Source organism: Nanorana parkeri, unplaced genomic scaffold (assembly GCF_000935625.1).
Source record: "Nanorana parkeri isolate BGI_ZX_2015 unplaced genomic scaffold, ASM93562v1 scaffold22, whole genome shotgun sequence".
NCBI classification, from domain to species: Eukaryota; Metazoa; Chordata; class Amphibia; order Anura; family Dicroglossidae; genus Nanorana; species Nanorana parkeri.
Window position 1 is genome coordinate 3,191,203 of NW_017306290.1, and position 11,173 is coordinate 3,202,375.

The following is an 11,173-nucleotide window of genomic DNA, read 5'->3' on the forward strand; positions in this document are numbered from 1 at the left end:
TACATACATACACACACACATACACACAGGAATACAATTTCACACACATACACACAAATCAGCAATAATACACTCCCCCCATTCCCCCCCCATTCCCTGGTACACCAACATGAAATAAAACAAAGAGCCCCCTCACCTGCATATGTTTCTGCAGGGATAAGGCGCTGAGGCACAATCTCTGGTGATCTAGGTGTTGGATAGCAAGGTCTGGTGCAGACCTTACTAATCCATCCTTTCGACCGGCATTCAGTGAAAACGCCGGCTGAAAGGATCTGCGTGCCGGCAGTGGCAGGAGCAGCTCTGCGATCTGCATCTGACAGAGATGCAAACCATGTAGCTGCTCCTGCAAGTCAAACCATGTGCTTGACTTGTCAACTGGCTGCGGGCTACATAGTACCAGTTCGAGCGCTGGTACTTTGAGACCCCTGGTCTACAGCAAAAAATACTTAGTGAGGGCCTGGGCCTGCCAGGCCACCCAGGCCCGCTAGGCCACCCAGGCTCCTTACATGAGTACTGGCTGTACCCTCCTGATGTAGACCTGGGTAGCGGGGTGTATCCCAACTATAGCCCACTATTTGCTGAATTTTGAGTCACAGGAGGACCGAAAAGAGAACTAATGCCAAAAAAGGTTCTGTTTTAAGTGTATGAAAAAAGTCTGGGAGAACAGGACTTTCACTATGAATCTAGGATCAAGAACACGGGACATGATCTCAAACTAGCAGGGGGATTCAAAACTAACTTTACAAAGTGTTATTTTACTGAAAGAGTAGTTAAATCTTAGAACAAACAAGTAATGAGGCAGTTAACTGTCAGTGTTTGGGAAAAACACAGATCTTTAGTTGGAATAAAAGGTCAAAAAACAAAACAAAAACAAGGGGGCAGACTAGATGGGCCACTTGGTCTTTTGCTGCCACCACTCTTTCATGTCTCTATGACAAAGGCAAGGAATGATTTCCTGCTTTTAAATAAACACAGGTGTATAGCAATCATAACACAGTTACAGATGACAAATACATAAAATCCATGACAGGTACTGTCTGGAACACAGTACCCTCCATAAAGAGGCTGATAGCAAATATATATCAACGGCTGTTTTGTCTCCAATATCTTGATGGGAAGTTATTGATGTGGTGTCATCTTCATGGGATTCATACAGATACAGATATATTGCTCTAGATTTAACTCATACTTAACTTTATGACACACACCAAAATCCCCGAAAAAATCAATATGAAAGAGATAAGACAAATTAATGTTTCATGGACTTTCTAACACAGAAGGGAGGTAACAGAACAGATGCTTTAATATTCAATAAGCATTATGATGTTTTGCAACCTGGGAATATTTCCATATACTGTATGTGTGTTATCAAAAAGTGAACTTGTAGCTGCCATATAGAAACGGAAGCAGCTGTACCCATAACAAAGAGAATTAGGTTAGGTAAGGTGCATCTGGCTCACACTGCTTGTTAGCTGCTGACATAGTAACTGTGCTGAAGTTGACAAATTAGTATTCTGACTTCAGCAGGAGAGATATGATATAGAGAAATGGCACTGTATGGAATGTCTGTCATCACTGGGATACTAATCAGTGGAATATATTGCTGTGTGATTCCTGATGATTTTGTGGGGGCAAGAGCACACGGGGACATTATTATTGGTGGCTTGTTCGCAGTGCATGGCAGAATGATGAACTCAGTTCGGGGATATCCACATCAGCCGGCTATCCAGAATTGTGCTGGGTGAGTAATATTTTTCAGAATGTACAATCATACAAGTATTTTTCATAGTGCTTTTAAAATGAGAAAGGTTCTATATTTTTACCTGTTATCACTGCAAAAAGGAAAGTAAATATTTATTTAAAATAAAATAATTACAATAATAACATAACAATATCAACTAAGCATTCTTACTTAGCCATTTAGCCATAACATGTAATGTAAGTAATGAATGAATTAGTCGTCAGTAAATTTTGACTGCAATATAATATATACTATGGTCATTGCATGCTAATTTTACACAAATAAAGAGTAACCTGTAAAAATAAAAATAGTTGGTGTGCAATAGTAAAAAAAGAAAAAAATATTTTGATTCTGTTTATTTACTCATGGTATGGCGCAAATAAACACAAATTAATAAAGGTTTATGTTTTGGCATTAGAATGCAAATTGCCTTGGAAGTCTGTGTAGTAGCATCATTGTTGTGTTGGACCAGCTTTGTAATTTATGCCAAATTCAATTTGTGACAGTTTGCAACTCAGAACATACCACCACTCCTTTAGTACAAATTACTACCCATATACTTTAGTCATGTAACCCACAGCAACAAATCAGAATCCATCATCCACTGGTCTGGTTCCAGCAGAGTAAATTATCATTGATTGTGCTTAACAATTAGCACTCTTTACTAAATAAGGATGATTTAATCAAGGTTAGGTCACCTAGGTCTCAGGTTTAGGTTGGCAGAATACATTTTCTACCAGCTTGTTGTGTTTTTCTTGGGGTTAAATGTACTTGACCTTCTAGCTCCATGAATATGTGTGATGTTTGTTTGTGTATATATATATATGTATATAATATATATATAGGTAAGTATATAAAATTATATTTTATAGTCCTGATCTTAATAAATAAAGAAACTATGCACTAAACCATGACACATTCCCTTAAAGAGATTGATTTAGTCATTGTGAAGAATATACTGTATAAGAATAATATACCTAGAACAGTAAGACTTTATGGTCTGTGTTTATGTGTATGTGAGGTAAGTGAGGTGAGCCACCACCTGGGGTTCTTAGAGGATAGAAGGGTGCACCTCTCCCCAAAAATATGAATGTGAGTAAGGTAACTCTTCAGTGCTGTTCAGTGATAACCTTCAAATCTTTACAAACAGATACAGAAAACACTGTAAGGCTTACCGTACATTTAGCAGGCTTTACAAGAATGTAAAGGGTTCATCCACCTAAAACATATATTTTAGTTTTTCATACATGCTGGAGAGTTAAATTAATTGACAGTTTTTTTTATCTCTTGGGAACATTGTTAATGTGATGTCTGTGCTTAGGTACCAATGTGTGTACATGTGCTGTGGCCATAATGAGGGGCTCCTGTTCTCCCTGTTGACCTTTTTATTCCATAATAATAAATAACACACATAGGTGAAGGCTACACCAAAGTTGACACTTACATCAGGTGGATCCCACTGTTGGAGCATCCAGAACATTTAAGAAACGTGGGGTTGACTAAGATTACCATGCCTGGTTTTGAAATAAAATATCACTTTAAGATGGGCTAGACGTTTAAAGTTGTCAGCTAAGCTAGACTCAGAGCACCCAGTAGCAAGTCAAGCACTAGAGCAAGATAGAAAGACTTGAGGGCATTTTAGCAGCTGCAACATCATCACTATCCTCTGTAGTCTCTATGGATAACCGACAGTGGCTGAAACCTGTATCTACACTGTTTGGCATAAAGACTATTTAAATCTACATACAATTAATTTTATTTTATTTTTTCTGCTAGAATGATATAACATTATATTTGCATGTAAATCCTTTCATCTGATATATATGCAATCCAGACCCCAGTTAGCTTTAAATGATCCCTATGTTATTATGTTATACAGTATGCATATAATGTATGTTTTAACCTGGGAAAATGGAAGAACAAGGCTGTGGGAAATGTGATCTAATTACTTTTTCAATTTTGATTCTGAAAATATCAGCACTGCTATATAGTTTTACTTCAATATTTACCAATACCAATCACCTTATCTTAACAGAAGTTGCCGTTCACTCATCTCACTATATTTAACTCAAAAAAGATTTGTTGGTGTTGGTTACTCTTAAGAGCTGTTTCTCTTTTATCATTTATATTTCCTAGGCACTGGGTTCTTTATCACCTTTTATACTTGCTCTAATGACATTGCCCTGGAGAACATGGGCATATACTGTATTTAGCTCCATGACTACAGAATGGAGAGCGAGACACTTCAAAATCTGTCTCCATAAAAGCGGGCTCCAATAATATCCTTAATGCTGACCTAATTTCTAAATTCATGGGCTAATCTTTAAACTTAAAACAAAAATATATATATACAAATTGTGTTTGAGTTGAGGTGGAAAGTTCAAAGAAAAGTCCAATTTGAGTGCACTTCAGAAGGGTCTGCATGCTGAAGGCTGGTATGAGGCTCCTGGTGAAATCAGACCGTGGTGTCTTGTATGTATCCTAGAAAAACAGAAAACTAAAACCGGAGCACCACAACCTAGCACAATAAGGTTGGTTTTTGAAGGGGCAACACAATATTTACTGATATGCACTCACATGTGGCGGGCTTTTTAGCAGTTTATGACCATGAGGTGTGGCGTGGTGTCAGGCGGGTCACCCAGTGGCTGGGATAGACTCAGCTTGGTCTGCGGGGTGGGGACGAGGGTTCAGGTACCAAATTGACAGGTGAAAAAACAAATAAAAGGAGCAGACAATGTGTGTAACTGATGATGCAATGGAAGAGAAGAAACATGTACACTCACAAGCATTGATCACTGAGTGTTTGTAAATAATCGAGGACATAGCATGTCTACTGTGTCTCCAATTATGAATGAATGGGAAGTGATCTACATCACTTCATGTTCATTTGTGATTGCGGACATGGAAAACATACTATCTCCACAAGTTATGAATGAACAGGAACACTCAGTATAGAGGCTTCCTGTTCATTGATAACAAGGGCTGAAGAAAAAGAGATTGAGGACTCTGTGTTCTCAATCTCTTTTTCTATTTTAAAAGGGAAATATCAGGGATCTGTTCAGACCCCTGATATTTCCCTGAAGCCCCCCACAGTAAAGTAAAAAATAAAAATCTTTTATAAAAATAAATAAATAAAAATAAAATATTTCAAAAACATTTGAAAAGCTTAGACATTTTTTTTCAGTTTTGAAAATGTAATTTCAGTGCCCCTGTAATCCATACTATTTATTGTATGTCTTGATATTTTGATAAACTTTTCATCCTGCTTCCCTTTATTTTCCACTCCCTCTCTTCACTTTCCTTTTGCCAAATCATATCAGGGTTATTCACAAAAGGGTGAAGAGTTTGGAGAAAGTAGGAACTATCTAGGCCAAAATAGCTGATTTGGAAAGAAAAGCTGTAATTAAGCTCACTTTCCAGTTCAAACTCTTCACCCTTTAGTGAATAACCCTGTATATTTCTTTGTAATCTTTAAATTTACTGACTTATGTTGGAAAAATATAATTTCTTAACACATGCTGTCACTACTTGATAACAATTATTAACCTCTTGCCGTCCGCCCGTTGTAAAAAAACGGACGGACGGCACTGCAGCATTGGCGGGTTTTTTTTCTGCTCGTGCGCGCCCCCTAGCGGGCACGTACGGGCAGAAAAGACCCGACCATTGCACACACCCGTTACCGGGTGTTTCACATATAGGTGATCAGCGGCTCCATAGCCCACCGATCGTTTATAAAATGGCCTGGATGGGAAGGGGGTTTAACACCACGGATGTCAACTGGTTAAAGTAGTATTAAACTCTATGTAAAATGTTTTACACTGATACATTCAGATCAAGCAAATGAGCTTTCCCAAGTACTTATTTGTATCTGTACACAAGCAGTTTCTATTTCTTAATGCGGATGCCTCCAGGTCTCTCAATACTACTTCCCTGAACTTCCGTTCAAGAAGCATGCACACTGAGTACTTCAAAATGAACACTCAAGAACTTCACAGCACAGTCACCAGCAACTGTCCAAATGAGGGGAAAGAAAGAAAGGACTAGTTGCCTGGATGCCATGAAGGTCTGCTGGTTTTAATACTTTTCAGTTTGTCAGCCCTATTGTTTGTTGCTGTGTATGGAGATGTAAGATTGGTTTCATGATTCTAAGCCCTAAGCATTTAAGAGTCTAATTCTCTTTAAGGACACCTGTCATCAGGGAGAAATGAAGGCTACTAATGTTGATAGCAGAATTTGTCAAACTTTGTCCCATTATCTTTTGAAACTGCCCAGTTCTAGTATTTATATGATTTGCTCTGGATGACAAGTGTCTAATGTGTTTTTGTGTTGTTACGTGTAACCAGTGCATTTAATTACTCAGCTTGGTAAAACAGCAATATTGGTTTCATTGCAGGTTTGAGATGCAGGGATTCCTGCAGATACTAGCCATGGCTCACACAATAGAATTGATAAACAATTCCTCACTTATACCTGGAGTAAAACTGGGATATGAAATCTACGATACCTGTTCAGAATCCACACAAGCAATATCAGCTACATTGCGATTTCTGTCTACATACAATACTTCAGGAGACACTTTGGTATTCAAATGCAACTATTCGGACTATACACCCAGAGTAAAAGCTGTGATTGGAGACAGTTATTCAGAAGTATCCATTGCTGTTGCAACGTTACTGAACACCCAGCTTATCCCACAGGTAAGAGCTCAGTTGAAATCTGTGTTATCTAGGCATTGAACTCTAAGGTTTTTTTTTTCCTGTAAAACATATATCAGATGTTGAATTGCATATTATTATGACAATTACTATAAATAACGTATGGCATATTCCTGAGTGTTTACAGTTTTTACTAGCATGTAAGGTTTCTTTACTAAAAGAACCATTAATAATGTAGCCTATGACTCTGCATGGAGTGGTGCAATACAACAACGGCTCAGGTTAACAGCTAGGTTAGTATTTTCAGAGGGAGATCAACAACGGCAGTTTTTGTGATTTGTAGAAATAGATTAGTATAGGCAGAGCTTTAATTTGTATAAATAATGATCAACAATTTTATTTGTGAGAACATTCTGAAATGATACCGTTATTTATGTAGGGCTATGCTAAGGCCAGTCATAGACATCAGAGGGCAGGCAGATGCACAGCCATGTTCCAACTTCCCCTTGGTTTATCCATTAAATGATGAATAAACAAGCATTCGTGCCCCAGCCATGGCTGTAATACGTAGGCAGGATGGGTAGCCGATGCCAGACACCCCCAGCAGTGGCTTATCAAGCAGGAATCAATAGCGATAGCTCTAGTATGAGAGATTGCTTTTTTCCCAAGATCTGTGAACAGAAGTGTCTAGCTGTCCACAGACAAAAAAAGTCAAGCTTACAATCTAAGGATCCTATCTCACCTGCATGCATACATACACACATACTAGGGCTGAATTAGATCAATTAACCTTCCAGCATGTCATCGGAGTGTGGGAGGAAACTGGAGTATCCAGAGGAAACCCTTATAAGAGATAACATGCATAACTCCATAGTAATGTACTGTTGTTTCAATGTTTGCCTTGACTTTTTTTTACAGTTTCTTACTCCTTCATAATTTTTGCTTTATGAGTGATACATAACTTATCCTAAAGGTAAAATGTACCATAAACAAAATGGCTTATTTATAGTATTATTATGAAATAACCAGTGGAAATAAGTAGAAATCAGCCCCAGCAGTTTACAGAGACCAGACTTATGAAGTCGCTTTCTTATGGGTATGCTTGCCTACATTGGATACTGTGGGCAGTATCATGCACAGGATTTGAAAATACATGATAAAGGTCTTCAAATTGTTATTATTATAAAGTCATTATTTTGTTTAAAAAAAAACTTTTTTTGCAGGTCAGTCACGCATCATCTGCTGAAATACTAAGTGATAAATTTCGATTTCCTGCTTTCTTGCGGACAATTCCAAATGACTCTTACCAAACTAGAGCAATGGCAAAACTCATTAATTTCTCTGGATGGAACTGGATTGGACTTATAACCATGGATGATGACTATGGGAGATCAGCTATAGAGAGCTTTGGAGCTCAGGCTATCAATATCAATGTTTGCATCGCCTTTAAAGAAGTCATACCTTCTCATTTATCTGACAGCACCGTACAGTCTCGGATAGATAAGACCATTCAAACCATACTGAAAGAAACAAGTGTCAATGTAATTGTAGCTTTTCTAAAGCCTTCACTTATCATAAAGCTTTTTATAAAAGTAATGGAGAAGAAGATAAAGAAGACGTGGATTGCAAGTGATAGTTGGTCTGTGTCTACAGGAGTTAGTAGCATACCTGATATTGAAAAGATCGGCCAAGTGATTGGATTTATGTTTAAAAGTGGTGATACTACATCTTTTCAGGAGTATTTAAAAAATCTAAACCAACAGAAGTTTGAGATGAATCGTTTCGTGGACAAATACTCAGTGCTTGTGTCTGACTGTTCAAAGGGGAAATATAGTGATATATACAGTTGTGTTACTGATTCTTCCAAGGAAGCTGTAGTCACCTCCAGAAGGATAAAAAACAAAGCTCTGGGAGTGGACTTCCTTTCAGCCACAGTGCAGCCAGGATTTGTCTTTAGCACTCAGTTGGCAGTGACTGCTATAGCACATGCTATCCAAAAACTGTGTTTGAATAGAAACTGCAGGAATCCTAATGCTTTTGCACCATGGGAGGTAACATTATTTATGATGTGATTTATATTTATTTTTAACAGTTTTCAGATGATTAGTTACAGATATACACAGAGCAGAACTTATTTTAAAAAATCCTAAAAGTAGTGAGGAGCAAACTGGTCAGGTTCAGATCACGGAAGGATTTGTGAACCCAGCCTGAAAATTCATGAAGCCCGAACACAGTACCCAAACCCCATTGAATCTATGGGAGCCTAATCTTGTCTTGGGTCTTTTTCAATGTCAAATTGCAAACATTTGGTTAAAAAAAAAGTGGATGAGTAGCTGGGCACGATTTTTTTGAATGCCACTTAGTGCGGAGTCGGTCTTTTAATATTGCTTAAAGGGCAACATTAAAAATACACATTTCCTTTAAATAACATGCTCATGAAGTAGTCCACCTGTACGATATACTTCAATAATGAAACTAAGAATAACTTTTGCTGCTAAATGACCAGTTGACGTCAATGACCACATATGACCAATGGAATGGTATGATCATATGCGGTCAATGATGTCAGCCGGCATCACCTGCCAGCTTGCCTACATTCAGCAGCTGGCCAGGGAGCTGTGAGTTGCGGCGAGAGTCCAGCGGGAGTAGGATTGTCCTGTGCGATCATTGTATTTGTGTCGGTAAATCATCAGGGCTTTTTTTTATCATGATTGACATTGGCAAAAAAAACAAACAATAAACACCTTAATATGTATACTGGACCATTATCCTATATAGGGGCCTGGTATGAATTTTGGGGGACCTCATGCGAAAAAGACATTAGTTTGCCTCCAAAATCCATACCAGACCCTTATCTTTGATTACTTAGCTTTCTAAATGGAAACATAGTAGGGCTTTCTAAATGGAGACATAGTAGGTCCAGCTGTCACAGGCTGCCATCAGAAAACTAGGGGGGGGGCAGTTACAAGACCAATTATCCTGCAAAAAGAGAGAGCCTCTGTAACCAGTCTTTATTTCAGAACACTTCTGCACATAAGAAAAGTGCAGAAGTTGTTTGATGCTTGATCACTGCACAGATCTGGATGAAATACACAAAAGTAAGTTGCTACAATTCAAGTAAGAATACACACACCCCTTGTATTCAAACAGTACTTATTTAGTCTGGGATTTATACATTTGCAGCTGTAGAGCCTGTCTATGGTGCGTTGCATAAAAATTTGCCCTATAACATTCTCACTAGGGATGCACCGATACCACTTTTTTAAGGCCGAGTACGAGTACCGATACTTTTTTTTTTTTCAAGTACTCGCCGATACCAATTACCGATACTTTTTCTTAAAGGGACAGGTCACATTTTTTCTAAAGCAATACAAAATTATGATTTTAGGTTAGTTCATTAATATTATGAAGAAAATGAACACTCTGTAGTGTGGCACAGCTATATCCAATTCTGCATACCTGGCTTTATATTATAAGAACTTTATAATATAAAGCCAGTTATGCAGAATTGGATGGCGGTGGGGGAAGAAGGTATTGCGGCCGTGGAGTGTGTGGGAAGAACAAGGGCCCACTGTGGGTCACTCGTGGTGGCACTGTATGGGCAGACCCCAAAGTGTGGGATCGGGGTGTGGGGCTCCTATGAGTGGATCAGGCGATGGGGAGACGCACACGCACATCAGAGCCGGGACTGTGGCCCGGACAGCGCATGTGTGACCGCCGTCGGCGGCTGTGGGGGAGCCGCACGGACTGGATGGTAGAGGCAGCTGGAGTGAAGACAGGTCACGCTGATGGTAGATGGGAGAAAGGGTCCAACGTTCCAATGTCTCTTGCAGGAACGGTGCGCTGCGAAACATATCTCCCACCAGTCACTCCTGACATCTGCTCCATTCTGACCTCTTCTCCCGCTGATTGGCCGATTGGATGAACACCATAAAATCCCCTTCTTGGAGGCTCATTGAGAGACACAGGATTAGAGACAATTGTTTTAAACCACTTCCTACAGAAGGATTTGGACACTATCAAACAAAAAACATTACAAATTAACATTAATGCCTCAATGAGGCTACCATAAGGACTCACATGCAGAAGCAAAGAGTGAATAGACCAAGTCTTGGAGTGTAAAGTTTGAAATTTCTCTGGTGGAAGGGAAACTCTGGCTTGAGCTATGTCCAGGACCAGTCCCAGATACCCAAAGCGATGAGTAAGTTCCAACCCAGACTTCTCAAAAATTCAAGATCCAACTGAACCTTCTCTGGGACTGAACTGTCCACACCACATTGTTGGTCAGGATCTGTGCTGAATGTTCCCTCAAGAGGAAGTTATCCAGAGAACCCCCACAATAGGGTTTCTCTGGATGACTGTGGACCCACAGCAAAGCATAGGAGTGCTGTGGACCAACAGCAAAGCATAGGAATCAGTGATGTGCTGGAAAAACAGAGTCATCCAAATACACGTCCTTGATGCCTACCAAAGCCAGAAAGCTATGATTGACTGGGTAAATTCCATATGGATTTTATAGGACCAAATGAAGACATTCAGGGAGTAAATCAAAACAAATGGACTTGCTGTATTTTTTTCAGATGTTTTACTGGTCATCCGACTAGCTTTCTCAATTCAGAATAACTTGTACAAGAATTATCTGGAAATAAACATGGTGAACGTTGCTTCAATCAACATAATCTGTTTATTATAACCAGCATGGGGTCAAAGGTGCTGATTGCACTTGCATGATTAGAGCTGGCAGGCTGTATGTGGCAGACAATAGATCCCCCCCACC

The 11,173-nt window shown here is 39.2% G+C and overlaps 1 protein-coding gene across 3 annotated transcripts in view; it reads left to right on the plus strand.

Annotated features, from left to right (window-relative positions):
- The first annotated feature begins 1,422 nt into the window (after positions 1-1,422).
- The window catches only part of LOC108792765 (G-protein coupled receptor family C group 6 member A-like), a 37,790-nt gene continuing 28,039 nt past the window's right edge, over positions 1,423-11,173 (plus strand). For 2 of the 3 annotated variants that reach the window (XM_018563613.1, XM_018563622.1), the window contains exons 1-3: positions 1,423-1,741; positions 6,135-6,438; positions 7,620-8,447. In XM_018563613.1, coding sequence (XP_018419115.1) covers positions 1,548-1,741; positions 6,135-6,438; positions 7,620-8,447 — 1,326 coding nt within the window. In that variant the 5' untranslated portion in view covers positions 1,423-1,547. The remainder of the gene's footprint in view (positions 1,742-6,134; positions 6,439-7,619; positions 8,448-11,173) is intronic. The other variant, XM_018563632.1, reaches the window with a different exon arrangement.